Source organism: Prunus avium, chromosome 7 (assembly GCF_965620075.1).
Source record: "Prunus avium chromosome 7, drPruAviu1.hap1.1, whole genome shotgun sequence".
Taxonomy (NCBI): domain Eukaryota; kingdom Viridiplantae; phylum Streptophyta; class Magnoliopsida; order Rosales; family Rosaceae; genus Prunus; species Prunus avium.
In genome coordinates, this window is record NC_142290.1 from 29,089,365 (window position 1) to 29,105,690 (window position 16,326).

The window sequence follows — 16,326 nt, forward strand, 5'->3', positions numbered from 1 at the left end:
CCACAACTTACCATTATATTGCAACTACAGCTATTAGCTACCAAAAGCAAAAAAAGAAACAAAAAAACCTAGCTATACTTCTACTATTTCAGTAAGGCTTTGAAAATGGCTGATCAGCCAAGAGGTCGAGCAGTTGGTGCCATGGAGAACAGCTGGTGCCGCGCCGTGCCGGGCGGCACTGGCATAACTGTGCTGGGTTTTGACATCTCCCGCGCTCCGGATATGCTCAAATACCAAACTGCACTTCACAAGCTGCAAAATGCCCATCCAATCTTAAACTCCAGGCTCCATACCAACACCAAAACGAACACATTCTCCTTTGTCACATCCCCCACCCCTTTTGTCCAAATCAAAACATTCGACCTCTCATCAACTTTGGAAATCCTTGAAACCCTATCAAACCCAAGTAATAATTCAGTCTCTCCCTTCCACCTGATCCTTGAACATGAGCTAAACAAAAACACTTGGACTAAAACTACTTCTTCTTCTTCTTCTTCTTCTTCATCAAGTGCTAGCACAAATGATCAAGACATGTTCTTTGGAACAATCTACACCCTCCCCAATGCCAAGTGGGTGGCCGTGATGAGGCTACACGTGTCAGCTTGTGACCACACCACAGCTGAGACTATGCTGAGAGAGTTGCTGGGGTACTTGATTGGTGGTACTGATGATGGAGAGGGGAGAGGGATAGAGAAGGAAATTGGGAGTAAAGGGGAGGTCAATTCGGGAATTGAGGACCTTGTTCCTTCTAGGGTTGCTAAGAAGCCTTTTTGGGCTCGTGGAGTGGACATGCTTAGTTACTCTCTCAATTCCCTGAGGCTCACAAATTTGAAATTCAAAGACACCAAGTCAGCTAGATCTTCTCAGGTGGTAAGGTTTCAGATGAATCAAGAGGAAACTCAAAGGATTCTCGATGTAAGTTTAATATATGCATGCACCTCTAATATATATATATATAGTCAATAATTCGCTGATAACGAGTACCAATCTACAATACCTAATACATTGTCGATATTTCTGAAGAAAAATAATAATAACAAAATACAACGATGTATGAGAAGATAACCAAACTTTTTTCATTTGGATATATGGCACTTATTGAGAAATCTTGCTTGTCATCAATGAAATCAAAATTTGTAGGGTTGCAAGGCTAAAGGGATTAAATTATGTGGGGCATTGGTAGCTGCTGGATTGATGGCTGCAGATATGTGCTCTAAACATGATCAAAAGAAGAAGTATGGGGTACTAACACTCATTGATTGCCGCTCTAATTTTGATCCAGCTCTTTCAATTCACCATTTTGGTAAATTCACATCTCCCTTAGTGATTCTAATCCCATACAGTATAAATTTATCTATATAATAAATCAGAGCCATACATATATATGTCAAAGTGATATAGCAAAATCAAGGGGAAGAATCATCTAGTTTTGTAACAACTCATAAAAACAAGTTCAAGAGAGATAAATAATTAGAAAAAACAAATAAGAATGACATTTTATCAAATAATGTTAGGTAAACATAGTGTTTTGTTTACATGAAATGTTAGAAGTTTCTTTATCCCTGTTCTCATGCATGTTAAGAATCAATTAGCTGTCCTGTAGATGGGGTTAGATATATATATATATTTACACGAATTAATAAGTACTATTTTGCCAAGAGTACACACACAAACATTAAAGAGTGTATCAGATGGCATTTTGAAATAGAGTTATTTACAATAACATCTCTTTAGGTTTTCAGCTTTTTCACAAAACTTCCTGAGGTTTTAGAAATTATATGAATACCCTTTGAAGTTTCTAATTGTTTTCACAAAATTCATTTTTTGTTGATTGTTCGTCCAAAACTTAATGATTTCATTTTTTTTTTAATGTGTGCAAATGACAAAATCAGCCTCAAGGAACTTATGTGCAAATTAATATCAAAGACTAACCTTATCATTTGGAGAATTTTTTTATGTAAATTTATCAAGGACGAAAAAATCAATGAAAATAGATTTTTAAAAACAATTTAAAATTTCAAGAGATGTTCGTGTAATGTCCAAAACCTCAGGGAAATTTGTGAAAAAACTAAAAAACCTGAGCGAATGTTAGTTTAAATAACTCTTTGAAATGTCAATTTACACATGTCCGCCTCACCCAACCACTCAGCCTGGCTAGTACTGGTTCATTAAATTATGCAGCAGGAAACAAAGGCTCACCCAGATGGTACAAAACATGATGTCAAATCTAATGCATTAAAGGAGAAAAACTTTCTATGTGACCAAAAAAAAGAAAATCATAATTGTGCATGTCAAAATTACTGAAATACCCTTTGACATTCAGGAAATTATCACTCCGTCATCCCCCACATCCACACCATCAAAGGAGGAGAAAACCTGTGGGAGCTTGCCAAGAAAACCTACACGGCCTTTGCAAGCTCTAAGAACAACGACAAACACTTCACAGATTTGTCTGCCCTGAGCTTCGTGATGTGCAAGGCGATTGAAAACCCGGCGTTGACCCCATTGTCTTCCTTGCGATCATCATTCATGACAGTGTTTGAAGACACCATCATTGATGATTACAATGACATGCAACGAGAGCTGGGAGTAGATGACTACATCGGCTGCGCTTCGGTGCACGGCATTGGCCCTTCCATTGCGATTTTCGACACGATAAGGAATGGAAGGCTGGATTGTGTTTGTGTGTATCCATCGCCATTGCACACAAGAGAGCAAATGCAGGAGCTGGTTGATAACATGAAGAAAATTCTAGTGGATTTGGTATAGATCAGTGTGTGACCAAGTTGATCAACAAAAATTTGGTATGATTTGGATCGGTCTCAATCGTACACCTTTATGGGGTTCAAGTTCATTTTTCAGTTGTGAGTTTAATTTTATAGAAAAGTTGATAATAGATCCAAATTTCCATTCAGAAGTTGGGTTTAATCCTCGGATTTAGTGACTTTAATACAAGTCCTTTGACTTTTGTGTCACATAAGATTACATTCCTTTGTATATATTTTCTGATGTAATCTTTTTATTTTTATCTTTTTAAAATCATTTTGTATTCCAATGTTGACCCTTATGCTTTGAATTGGGTAATAATAACTTAAGTGATAATCTGAAGTCATTTAACACGTTTGTCATTGATTAGAAAAAGAAAATATCCCAAAAATCATGTTGTTACATACAGTCATTAAATGCAAATGTAATTGCTACAAATATATTACATAAATCATTACTGGACAAATACATTTACTACAAACACATAAACGTTTGGCATGTATAGTTGGACATTCTACCTGTCCCACAGACTTAGTTTGGTTCATATTCTTTTTCACTACAACAGCAAGTAATCTTGAAAAATAAACCTTATAACCCTAAGGTACAGGTACATCAACCAATACTAATAACTTTGTTGTGTGTTTCTTTAAGTGTTTAGGGATCACATTTATGTTAACTTGAGTTTTTCGGGTTTTCTACTCTCCCCGTGATGAGATTGTGAGCTTAATCAAGGAAGATCCGGCTGGAGTTTGGTTCATGCTGAATTATTTTGGGCTTTGAGAGGTCCATACAACGGAAAAGAAAAGGTACAATTGTTAGATGTAAATAAATCAAATTAGAAACTATAAATATATTCCAAATTCAAATAAAATGATAAACTTGATTCCAAATTAATCAATGTATGCCATATCTTTGTAAAGTCTAAAAACCAACAGTTTTACCCTTTGAACGAAATTAGAAAAGGGAAAAAAGAACGAAAAAAAAGAAGAAATATGACACCAAATAAACTATTAAGTGAACTCAATATTGTAATAGCTAGCACACATGTGATGAGAGAAATAGGGAGTCCTAGCTCTTTGTCAACATTATGATTCGGCTACTTAATACAAAGTCATTCCGTATTAAATTTAGAGATTTTTGTAGAAATGTCACCTGAATTTATACCTCAATTTCAATTTGTCACCTTAAAGAAAAATTAAAAAAAATGGCACCTTAATTTTTCACAATCCATGATTTGTTATCTAACTTTAACACCATCCAATTTTTCATCTATTTTAAGGATGTTTTAGTCTTTCTATATTCAAGGGTATTTTAAAAAATGGAAAAATCATTATTAAAAAAAAAGTGTACATCTTTTAAACAATAAAAATTGAAATAAATAAATAAATCTCAACTTCCCCCATCCCTATGCGCCATCGACAGCTCCAACCAACCCCGCCCACCTTCAAATCCATTCATCCTTCCCTCTTCACAGCCCCTTCCTCCATTCCCCCTTCCCTCTTCCCTCTTCACCTTCCTCCTTTTCTCTCTACAATGGAACACCAATCCTCCACACACAAATTCCCTCATCCTACCTTTTTCTTCTTTTTTTTCTTTCTTTTTGGTATTTTTCCATTTGAATATTGAAAATTTATGGAAGGACAACTACCAAACCAACAATTCGCTAGCCTACATAACAAATGGTGACAAAGCAAACTTTAGATCTTTCAACATAAACACAGTGGCATAAGTTAATGAAACCATGAAGACAATAAAGGGGTTGGATTTTTGGTGGGAAGCTTAAGTAGTTTTAAATAAGGTATATGAAAATTTCAGACATGCTCAATGAATACCATAATATTTTTTAATACATACTCAGAGAGAGAAAGAGAGAGAGAGAGAGAGAGAGGGGTGAGGGGGGTCCTATGCGATATGTTTTGGTGGTGAGTGGGGGAGAGAAGGAGAAGTACGTCTCTTTTTTCTCTATTTTTTTTCGTTGAAAATAGAAAGACTAAAATACTTTTAAAAATGGATGAAAAATTGGATGGTGTTAAAGTTAGATGACAAATCATGAATTCTGAAAAAAAAAAATAAAAAATAAAATTTACGTTTCTCTTAAATTTTTCTTTAAGGTGACAAATTGAAAATGAAGTATAAGGACATTTCTACACAAATATACAAGAATAATTAAAAATTTATAGAAAGCGTGACCCATTAGCTAAACAGTAAAACACGTGTGGCCAAAAATAATATACAAACCTTAATCAGTCTTCTTCCTATTATCTAACATTTTCAAAGCAAACTTCTTTATCTTTCTCTCACACTCCAACATGTCGGAGTGGGGTCATCAAAACCTCAACCCAGAAGCAATGCCGGAGCCCAAGACCCGACCCGTGGGCGGAACCGAGTACAGCTGGTGCAAAGCCGTCCCCTCTGGCACCGGCATAACAGTTCTAGCCCTCCTCCTCTCCAAACCCCCAAACTTCTCAATTCTCCAAACTGCCCTCCATAACCTCCAAAATTCCCATCCCGTCCTCCGCTCCAAACACCTCTTCGATCCCACCACAAACACCTTTTCCTTCGTCACACCCCCAACTCCCCACCTCCAAATCCAACCGTTCGATCTCCCATCGACGGCTCTCATTCTCCAAAACCAAAGCCAGCCCAACATCCCCGCGTTCCATCTAATCCTCGAGCACGAGCTCAACATTAACACGTGGCGCAATCCCAACCCTTCGTTGGACGCTGACACGGACGTGCTATTTGCGAGTGTGTACACTATAAGCGAGTCCCGGTGGGCCCTGGCGCTCCGCGTGCACACGTCAGCGTGCGACCGCGCTGCGGCCGTGGCGCTGCTGAGGGCGCTGTTGGCAGAGATGAAGTCGAAAGTGGGAGGAGGGGCAGAGAGGGAAGTAAAGGGAAATGGGGAGGTCAGTTTGGGAATTGAGGATTTGATCCCAAACGGGAAGGCGAACAAGCCGTTTTGGGCGCGTGGCGTGGACGTGCTTGGGTACTCTTTGAATTCGCTGAGGCTGTCGAATCTGGATTTCAAAGACGCGAGCTCGGCGAGGTTTTCTCAGGTGGTGAAATTACAGATAAACCCACATGACTGCCAGAGGCTTCTTGCTGTAAGTTAATTTCCAGTGTCTATTATTATTATTTTTCTTTCTAAAGATAGTCAATATTTGACTGTACGCCTGCATGTCTAATGTTTAAATGCCACTTGCACAATAGTTTTATTAGATTTTTGGCAAAAATCACCTTTAGTTGATGTAGTTTGCCAATTTTATCATTTTTGCCATCGTAGTTTTAATTTTGTTAATTTTATCTTTATAATTTTAAATACGAGCAATTTAAGGACAAATTAAATTCTGTGTCAAATCTCTTACTAAAAAATTTAACGGAATTCAAAGGAATTTGACACAATTTGTAACTTGTACTTTAATTGCTAGGATTTAATTACATGGATAAAATTCACAAAATTAAAACTGCATAGACTATAATAATAAAATCGACAAACTATAAGAATAAAAAAAGACTTATTTTTCTTCCACTTCTTATTCTATAAAAATGATACTCTAAACAACTTTAATTTACAAATAGATTGGTTTTTAGGTATACTACTAGACCATACTCTAGTACCACTATAATCTATCTATATATATAAAGCAAAAGATAGAGAATAGTGAAACATTCAAAATACCAAAAAATGCCCTTGGTATAGCAAACATTAAGAATTGAAATTATTAATTAAATGAGGATAATATGGTAAATTCACACTTTTTCATATTTAAAAAATTAAAATTAAAAGAAAAATCAGATAATGGATCCTATTTTTATGGAACACAACTACCTATTATCTTTTTTAATTCTAAAATAAAATAATGAAATGAAAATGATCCGAAATGGGCTCCATATTGTGGCATCCAGAATGGGGATGATGTGGGCGCGCTCTGTGGGCTTTGCGTTTCGAATAAGACCAAGTTGAGTCTGGTAGTTAGGTTTGGTCCACTATCTCATCATCCATTGTCGTTTCTAAAAGGTTGCAGTTCTAGGGATGGGAGTCATGGGCTGGATGGTTTGTCATTTTGCGTGGACAGACATCCGTGGGCTTATCACCTTTCTTGTAAGTTATTGTTTTATTTTTTTACCCGCGGAGAGGGAGATTGAACTTGGAACCTCTTATAACGTTGAGATCGTAACTAGCATCACTAGACTCGGAGCTAATTGGTCACCTAACAAGTTGTGTTCAAGTCATGTTACTTGATATTTGGTGAAGTACTAATCAATCTTAACCAGACGCATTTCGTTAATCTTAACATGTTCGAGTTGACACAAAACTTATACATTGTAAACTTAAGACTAGAATGCTAGCAAGACCATGGGGAAAAAGAAAAAACCCTCTACTTGTGGTAGACATACCTCGAAATGTTTATTATTTGTGTTAGCAATTCGTGTCATTTTTTTAGGTTCATGTGACCCAAATCTGTATATTTCATGTCGGTTTGAAGTTGTGTACTCGTGTGATGTCAAGCTTTGTCACTAATGGTGTTGATAGCTTAGTTCTTGGAGTCTATGCCTACAAGTGGTTGTTTATGGATTCAACAAAGACTTTAGCTAGCCATGACTCTATGAGGCTTCCTTCTTTTCTTTGGCTGCCAATTTGTGAGAGACATTGCAGTGCATCAATAATACAGTTATGACTTTTGACCAGCACAAGCTGACATTTTCATTTTTCTCTAAATGAAGACAATCATATATGAAGCTGGTTAAATTTGACCATGCCCCAGGACTTGGTCACTTTAATGGTGATTGAACTTTTCAGGGTTGCAAATCTAGAGAAATAAAATTATCTGGAGCCTTGGCGGCTGCTGGATTGATTGCTGCGCATGCCTCTAAGCACCTTCCGGATCATCAATGGGAGAAATATGCTGTTGTAACTCTCCTTGACTGCCGCTCCATTCTTGAACCACCCCTCAGTTCCAATAATCTTGGTAAGCCCTTGCAAATGATTTTTCAAACTGAATTTTTGAAAGTCAGCTCTAAAAAATGTCAACTACCGATGGCGATGGCGGAGAAAAAGTTGAGTATATTTAAAGTCAATAGTCATCAATGAGAATACAGTGGCAATTATTTGAATGCTGATGAAATAAAATTGATATTCATCCCTAAATGATTCAGGGTTTTATCATTCTGCCATCATGAATACGCATGACATAAATGGAGGAAACACACTGTGGGAGCTGGCAAAGAGATGCTACGTTGCCTTTGCAAATGCCAAGAACTCAAACAAGCATTTCACAGATATGTCAGACCTCAACTTCCTCATGTGCAAGGCTATTGAAAACCCTGGCTTGACCCCGTCATCATCGATGAGAACTGCGTTTATCTCAGTGTTCGAGGACCCTGTGATTGATGATTCTAGTGAGGTGCACCAAGAGCTTGGAGTGGAGGACTACGAGGGCTGCGCTTCAGTCCATGGCGTTGGCCCCTCTATAGCCATTTTTGACACCATACGTGATGGAGCGTTGAATTGCTCATGTGTTTATCCATCGCCATTGCATTCGAGGGAACAAATGCAGGACTTGATGGATCGTATGAAGAGCATTCTTGTAGATGGTTGTGATGATGTTGAGAGTGAGAGCTAGATATGGTTGTATGAGCTGCTTAATGATGGATTTCAATCATTCATTGTGGTGCAGCACTAAGTTACTTCCACTCAAATAATCAAAGGGAGTTTCACTAAAATACCCAAAATGGGGGCTGAAATTATAAAAATACCCAACACCCAAAACACTTTATAAACATACCCAAAACTCATCATTACACACACTCAAAACCCATTTATAAACATACCTAAATGAATGCATGCTCGTGGGCCTGGGCTACAAAACTTTGGACGAAAAGAAGGCAGGCCCATCTACCTCCGTTAAAGCCCAGCCCTGAAATGCACTGTTCTCTTTCTCCCCAGGAAGGAATTTTCATGGTTTGTTGTAGTATGAGAGAATGTGCAATAAATTCGACTACAAAATTTGTTTACTATAGAGATGCCAAACTCTATAAATTGCTCCTTTATTCAGAATCTCTGCAAGTATCAAAAGTAGCTATATGGAATGTTCCTATTTCTTCAGCATTGGGCTATCTCCATACCATTGTGTTTAAAAACTATGTGCCAAAGCAGGAAAGTTCCCTTTTGCAAAATTGGAAGCCATGCTACTTCCTTGTGCATTATAAACATTATTTTCTGCAGAGTCAATTATGCCTTGAATTCTAATATCCAAAAAAGATATATCCCTTGAATTCCATATGTAATATTGACTATTAGCGAACGGGATCTAGCCTTGACTTGCAGACAAGAGGTTGAATCTCCACGGCATCATAGTTGTGTGTGTGTGTGAGAAATCCCCCTATTATTATAGTTTAGACTATCACTTGTACTAAAAAAACAAAAAAAAATAGACCATTAAAGGTCCTTATTTTCTGCAGACAATTATGCCTTGAATTTCAAAGCAAACATCCTTATTTTCCCAAATAACACCTGCATTGATCTACATCTCCTGGAAGGGACAGCAATAACACTCCTAAGCATGCTGCTATTTTCTGTTACACCATAGGCAAGCAAAGGTATCTTCAGGGGCATGATTTTGAAGGTCCATCTGCAGAAGTTGAACTAAGAAGTTCCATATATTGTTATTGCAACTGAAAGGGATTGGAGAACATAATAATATATAATATATGCATTTGGAAAGTTACCCAAAATATTTTATAGCCTATAGGGTATATGTTATTATATCTCTCTTTTCTTGGGAATATTGGAAACCAGAGAATCAAAATGACCAAAACTAGCTCCAGCCCTTTTGAAGAGCTGAAGTATTTTTATATGTATATGAACATATTCTAGTACATACATGGACTTGCTAATCTAACCATTTCCACTAATAAAAAAGAAAAAAGCCTCTAACATATCTTAATTTACTCAGGAAATAAACTCCTCAACAAGTTCTCCAAAATCAAACTTCCCATTGCTGCATTCCACAGCATTCACAACCTCTTCAAAAGCAGACACACTGCAGGGAACCACAAGTCCATTTCTCTGCTCAAATCCATACTCGTTGTAAGCCTTCTCCAACAGCATCTTGAAGAGTGGATGAGAGAGAAAGCTTGTCCTCACCAGAAACCTCTGGCGCTCTTCTCCAACATACAAGGCCAAAAACCCAGTTGGGGGTTTGGTTGAAGGAGACCCTCCTTGCTCTGCTGCTGCTGACTCTCTTAGCAAACATTCATGGTGTGATGGCTCATTAGCACCACCCATAACCTTCACTTTCTTGGCTAGTTTTTTGAAGCTTACCATCTTCTTTCCCAGCATTTTTGTCTGGTTTTTTAGAGAGAGAGAGAGAGAGAGAGAGAGAGAGAGAGAGAGGAGGAGAGGAGAGGGGAGGTGGGTGAGATTGAAGTTGGGAGCGGAGATTGGCTAAGGAGCAAGTGGCTTCATGATTTTGGTTAGTGGAGATTTGCAAAATGATGGTGGGGGAGGGGATTTTATTTGTGATATATGGAGTGGGGGGAATGTCTCAGAAAGGGTCTTGTTTGACTTTTCGAATTGTTATTCTATGATCATAATGACTTTTCTTGTCCCCGTTTGTTTCTGACTTCTTAACAGTTTATAGCAATTAATCTCAAGTTTGTTAAATATATATATATATATATATATAAGACTTTTGACTTTTATTTTTTTTCAATGTAACACTTATTTTCCACGACTTTCATCATAAATAAGTTTCAAGTGAAATAAATTTTACCGATAACTTTTAACAATTCACATTCGAAATCTACTCTGAATGTAACATCATAAGTTGGAGCTTAAGCATTTTCTTAGGCATTTCATAATACATACTAGAATTTTGAAGCTGGTACACATGTGAGTCAACCAAATGAATAAAAGATAATAAAATGATGGTAAAGAGAAAACAAAAGTGTAATTATTGGGCATGTAAATGTTGGAGGTCCATAAACAATGATGGAATCCCACTAACTATACTTTAAAATGCTTAACTGCTATTGAATCATTTGTCAGTTTGAATCAAATGCCAACCACAATTTGTTTTTCTGGTAAATAATACCAACCACATTTTATCATTGCAGGTTTATAGTGCTTTGATTAACTTTATGGGGAGTGGAATCTCAATTCATTCGCTGGAAAGTGAAGAAGACATGGTTGGTTTGTTATTATCCTTCCATACAGGAATCAACCACCATAGTTTAATGGCCTGCCTGATCAAACTCATATAAACAATGTATGTATATATCCTATGCACCCACCAAACACACACACTTCCCCTCCTAGTCTCATTCCATTGGATAGTAAGTGTTTTTCTTCTTTCAATTGTCTACTTATAGATGATTCTCAATGATTAATCGAGATATCGAAACTCCCTCTTCTAAAGTAACTACAGAAGAATCAAATTCTTGTCATGAATGCAAAGATGGGTTATTTATCGGTAAAGTTATAACTTCTTATTATGCATATTCAAAAACATACGAATATTGCGTACTAACTACTATGCCTACTTCTCAACCACTGATTGATACAAATTCATTTTAAAAGAGTAGGAGTTAAAAGTCTCGTCATGATTATGGAGAGAAGTACTCTACCGCTAAAACTGTAAATTCCTGTTTTCTCAAAACAAAAAAGAGTGGTTGATGAGAAGTCTTTGCATTACTAATGGTGGATAGGGACCTCTAGCTCTATGGAAGATCAATAAATCAGCTAGAGGGAGATACCCTAAACCATTATTGGCAATTACAATAGTCAAATATGATTGGAACGTGTGAGGAGCTAAGAAGAATAAACAAACCCTTTAACATGCAACGCAGAAAAAGAAAGAAAGCATGGGCGGCATGGCACTTGTCTCTAAGAAAACAAAAGCATAGTTGACATGAAAAGTAAGCCATTCACTAGGAGACACGAAATTAGGCAAGTTAACAAGAAGACACGAAATTAGGCCTTATGGTGGGCGGATCATAGTGGATAAAATCATTTTGACCAGGCCAAGAAGAGTCATACGTCAAGACTTGTTCTTGTTTACGGGCCATGATCCATTTGTACCCTTAATCTGTACTGCATAAACATAAAATGTTTTTTTTTAATTTTCTGGTTGGAAAATTAAAATAAAAAGTTTTTTGTTGGGGTCAAAGGTTTTTTTTTTTTTTTTTTAAATTTTTGATTATTTATTTTATTTTGTCTTTTGGAGATGGTTGGCGCTTTGCTTCAAACCCAAGTCTTCTTATAGTACAAGTAGGTAGGCATATGGGAGATCTAGCTTTGTCAGTGTCTCTCCCATGACCTCAAAATGGGATCTTGTTTTCCCTTTTCTCTCTTTTTATTTCTTTTGCATTCACACTGAAAATAATGTTGCCAACTTGGTGGGTTTACAATTCTTCATTTAATTCTCAATCGAAAAATGATTTGCCTTTGGTGATGCCCTCTGTTTAGTTTGAAATAATTTGTCAGATCATTAAAAAGTATATGTGAAATAACTTAGAGCATCTGCAATTATTCCCTAAATCATCTCCTTAAATAAAATTTAGGGAGGAAGTGAGAAAACCCTCCTCCACCTATGCTCCATATCCTAAAATTGGGAGACCTCTAGGAGCTCCTAAATCCGAGAAGAGAGAATGAACACCTAGTGGCTTCCTATAATTTAATAAATATTTTAAACCGTTAGTGAATATAGCCTATTATATATATATATATACAGTTATTCTCTTATCCGGATGTCCGCACGTTATTATCGTGCGGATCTTATTGTAAACAAGCAAAAAAACAGAGAGGGGTAGTACAAAATACACGGCGTCCGCACGATAATAACGTCCGGATGTCCGCATAAGATATTTTCTGTATATTATATATATATATATATCGAGATGACCATTTGTGTTGAATTAAAAATGAATCATAGTATTTATGACTCCCTAAACTAAAGAGTATGGTTGAAGTTAAAATTTTATAGAGAGCTCCTAAAATAGCTTTTGTGTGTTTTTAGCTAAATTTTAATTGAAAAATAGAGTATGATATGTTGATTAAAATTTATGCAAAAAATCAAAGCCAAATGTAAAAAAATAAAAAAAAATAAAAAAAAATAAAAAAAAATAAAAGCCAAATATTCAGAAGACACATAGGCAAGTACAAAACACGTTTTAATATAATTATTTCAGAACACTTATCAACATCGGGTGTTTGGTCTAGTGGTATGATTCTCGCTTCGGGTGCGAGAGGTCGCGAGTTCGATTCTCGCAACACCCCTTTCTTTATATTTTATATTTTATATTTATTTTTTGAATTCGTGGGCTTTTTTAAAGCCCAATTAGATTAGGCTCGATGGGCCAACCTGCCCATACAAAACCTGTTTCCTCATTGAAGCAGCAGAGACCGGAGATTTCATTCCTAGGGTTTTGCTGAAAGTCTTCGTCTCCCAAAACCTCCCTCCCTCTCTCTCTCTCTCTCTCTCTCTCTCTCTCTCTCTAATTCTTCACCATGAGCAGGTCAGGTCAGCCTCCGGATCTCAAAAAGTAAGCTCTTCTGTCCCCTATGGTCTATTTTTCCGTTTCGATTTTGTTGTTTTCGTTGTGTTTATTGTTTATTTATTTATTTATAAATTAAGATGCTAATTAATTGAAATTTATTGCATTTTTACAGGTACATGGACAAGAAGCTTCAAAGTAAGTTCTTTATACTGTCTCAAAAAGTTCTATCGTTTTACTTCCTCCCATCATGATCTCCCCCTATATTTTGCTCTGTTTGGTTGCTGAGAAAATTCGGCTAAGAAAACCAGTTCAACTTACTATTATGTTTACATTATCTGGGTATAAAATATTGTGGGAAAGGCACTGAGCCGAAACAATAATGACCGTCTTGCTTTTTTGAGTGAAATCTATATTTTTAAAGAAACAATTGTGCAGTTTCTTTGGTAGTAGTATGTATGATATGTTCATGATTTCATCCTGTCAACTATAATCATGAATTCAATGTTTATCCTGCTAACTATGCAACCACTCTATCATGTATGAAAATGAAAATGTAAGCCCAAATTGATGTGCACAACTAGGTTTCTGTTTCCTATAAAAAAAGAGTGTGAATAATCTGGATTTCTAGAATTCTGTGTGAAAGAGATTACTTTCTCAAGTTTATATTATTTTCTTTTCTTAATATGAAAGTTGGTTTTATATTTTGAATTCTAATGCACAGCCCAAGTAAAGCACACAAAGATTTATTTGTATTAGTCATCTATTAGTAAGGATCTTATTTTTTCCGTCTTTCTTTCTCTTCAAAAAATTCTGTTGGCAATTGTTGTATGAGCTTCTTAGTTGCTTTCCTTGCGTGATATGATCAATGAGTTTATTTGGGTGACTGCTCCTTTTTAATTCAACTAGGCGTTTTGGAGTTTTTCAGATAGTAATTGTTTGAGCACTTGGGATTGTAGTGCGAAATCAAGTTGTATTTTATAGGTTACACTGCGACCACCACAATTTCTCTAGATGATTCTTTAACGTTTTTTTAACTTTTTTAATTCTTACAATTTGAAATCATGTTCACTAAACTGCCCCTCTGTAGGAGTGTTTGGGTTGATGGGGGATTTTTACTTGCATGGCATGTGCTACCAAATTTTGTGAAACTGCTTGTATACTTGACACTGAGGGGTCTAAATATGAATATTTAAAGCTTGTGTAGATTCTCTTCTTAGTTGAAGTTAGGGGGAAGAATAGTAGAAGGTCAAACATTTTTGTCTTGCATTCGCAGAAACTATTTTTTTGATACTAAGACATTAGAGTCTGCATTTTTTATTTTTCCTCTTTATTGTTACCAGAAACTTTAAACAGTTGAATTAACTAATGTCTTTGATTGTAGTCAAGCTGAATGCAAATCGGATGGTTGTTGGAACACTTCGTGGTTTTGACCAGTTCATGAATCTAGTGGTTGACAACACCGTAGAAGTGAATGGCAATGAAAAGAATGATATAGGCATGGTGGTAAGTCCCAGCTTTCTCCACTTTTCTCGTTGTTTTTTTAGTTCCACTGCCATTTGGCCTGATGCTCCAATAATTAATTTGGTTTACTTAATTCTTACTTATATTGCTGCAGGTGATCCGGGGAAATAGTGTGGTTACCGTTGAAGCACTTGAGCCAGTGGCCAAAAATATGCAGTGATTCTGGCCTTGGGCTATTTTGGATTGGATGTATTCTGTGTTGGTATGTAGTTTGGACATATAGCTGCTTGTATGCAAAGGAAATTTGTGAAAGTTTGGGCCTTATGGTAGTTAGGTGATTTCTAGATTCCCCTTTCAGGAGATTATATGAGCAAAATGTACTTGTATTGGTTCATATGGAATATCAGTTCGTTGACTTGGTATGATATGCAATGTAATGGTCAGCCGGAATGCTAATTATAAGGTTTCCATTGCTAATGTCCATGCTTTGTTGATTTGGATGATATGTCTTTTTATCCAGGCTGAATCAGACGAGCTCTTGTTTGTTCAGGAGCTTCTAAGGCAGCTCATTTTTTGTATATTTATTTGCCCAGTTGAATGGTGGCATCATATGCTTCACTGAACTCCGGAACTGGGCAACGGGATCCATATTAGCTTAGGGTGAAACCTTACCATTGTTCTGCCTTCGATATGTTCAAGTTAAAATAAGTTACCTTAGAGCTCACGAATGTATGAGAAAGTTTGGTAATGTTAGCTTAGGTTGATGAAATGCATAAATGAAGGCTTCAGGGTGGTTCCTGAAAATGAGATTGCATTTGTATTAAGTTAAGAACAAATGCTGAACACAAAATGATGCAAGACCAGAATTCGAATTCTCTCTTTTTCCGCATTCGGCCTCTCTTGAAACCCAGAAAAGAAAAAAAGCAAGATGCCCAAAATCCTTGTGCATTGTACAAAGTACATTTTGTTATAGAATGAAATGCTTTATGAACTCAACGGTAACAACAGGAGAGCTACTGTTGGACAAAGATAATACAGAATTGGGTCCAGATGACCTGGGAAGCCCTCTTTGTAACTCAAACCAAAAGGAAGGTGTACATAGAACAAAAAGAAAAAGAAAAAGAAGAAGAAAAGGAGAAAATTTCTCTTCTCTGCTTCTGTTGGGATCAACGTTTGCATGGGAAAAGGAAAAAGCTTTTTTGGGCATGGGTGAAGGAAACCACTAACGGTTGCCTTGCCCGCCATGTCTAGTTTGAATTTGAAAGAGGTAACATCCATGAGTGTCCTAACGGGTGTTTCCTCCTGGAAGTTTGAAGCTTCTTTTGCAGTCTGATAAAATAAAAACAGCTCGGCTACAACTAGGTCTCTGCTTTTCCCTCTCTTTTCTGTTTTCTAACTTTTATTTGATAAATGCATGTTCTTCACAAAGCCAACGGCAACTAAATCCTGAGTAAGCTTCGATCGAAAGCAGAATTATACTAGTCAATCTTCCTTTATTAACATGTGCTAAGAGCTTGCAGTTTGTGGCAATGGCACGCCCTGAGTTGCTATATTTAACGCAAGAAATATTAACTTTTCAGACAATTTGACATGTTA

The 16,326-nt window shown here is 36.6% G+C and overlaps 4 protein-coding genes and 1 non-coding gene across 5 annotated transcripts; 4 read left to right on the plus strand and 1 right to left on the minus strand.

Annotated features, from left to right (window-relative positions):
- LOC110761061 (uncharacterized) lies at positions 1 to 2,985 on the plus strand. Its single transcript, XM_021963439.2, has 3 exons — positions 1 to 915; positions 1,141 to 1,303; positions 2,324 to 2,985. The coding sequence occupies exons 1-3, from the start codon at positions 106 to 108 to the stop codon at positions 2,767 to 2,769; spliced, it is 1,419 nt and encodes a 472-aa protein (XP_021819131.2). The 5' UTR covers positions 1 to 105; the 3' UTR covers positions 2,770 to 2,985.
- A 2,032-nt stretch (positions 2,986 to 5,017) lies between these two features.
- Positions 5,018 to 8,436, plus strand: LOC110761559 (uncharacterized). The gene is made up of 3 exons (XM_021964046.2): positions 5,018 to 5,873; positions 7,571 to 7,739; positions 7,927 to 8,436. The coding sequence occupies exons 1-3, from the start codon at positions 5,076 to 5,078 to the stop codon at positions 8,391 to 8,393; spliced, it is 1,434 nt and encodes a 477-aa protein (XP_021819738.1). The 5' UTR covers positions 5,018 to 5,075; the 3' UTR covers positions 8,394 to 8,436.
- A 1,021-nt stretch (positions 8,437 to 9,457) lies between these two features.
- Positions 9,458 to 10,248, minus strand: LOC110761658 (SAUR-like auxin-responsive protein family). Its single transcript, XM_021964194.2, has one exon. It carries the CDS (start codon positions 10,109 to 10,111, stop codon positions 9,722 to 9,724), a length of 390 nt encoding a protein of 129 aa, XP_021819886.2. The 5' UTR covers positions 10,112 to 10,248; the 3' UTR covers positions 9,458 to 9,721.
- Positions 10,249 to 12,976: 2,728 nt separating this feature from the next.
- TRNAP-CGG (transfer RNA proline (anticodon CGG)) lies at positions 12,977 to 13,048 on the plus strand. The gene has a single exon. It is a non-coding gene; the product is annotated as a tRNA-Pro (tRNA).
- A 108-nt stretch (positions 13,049 to 13,156) lies between these two features.
- Positions 13,157 to 15,207, plus strand: LOC110761648 (putative small nuclear ribonucleoprotein G). The gene is made up of 4 exons (XM_021964184.2): positions 13,157 to 13,314; positions 13,442 to 13,464; positions 14,651 to 14,772; positions 14,885 to 15,207. The coding sequence occupies exons 1-4, from the start codon at positions 13,280 to 13,282 to the stop codon at positions 14,948 to 14,950; spliced, it is 246 nt and encodes an 81-aa protein (XP_021819876.1). The 5' UTR covers positions 13,157 to 13,279; the 3' UTR covers positions 14,951 to 15,207.
- Positions 15,208 to 16,326: the final 1,119 nt, after the last annotated feature.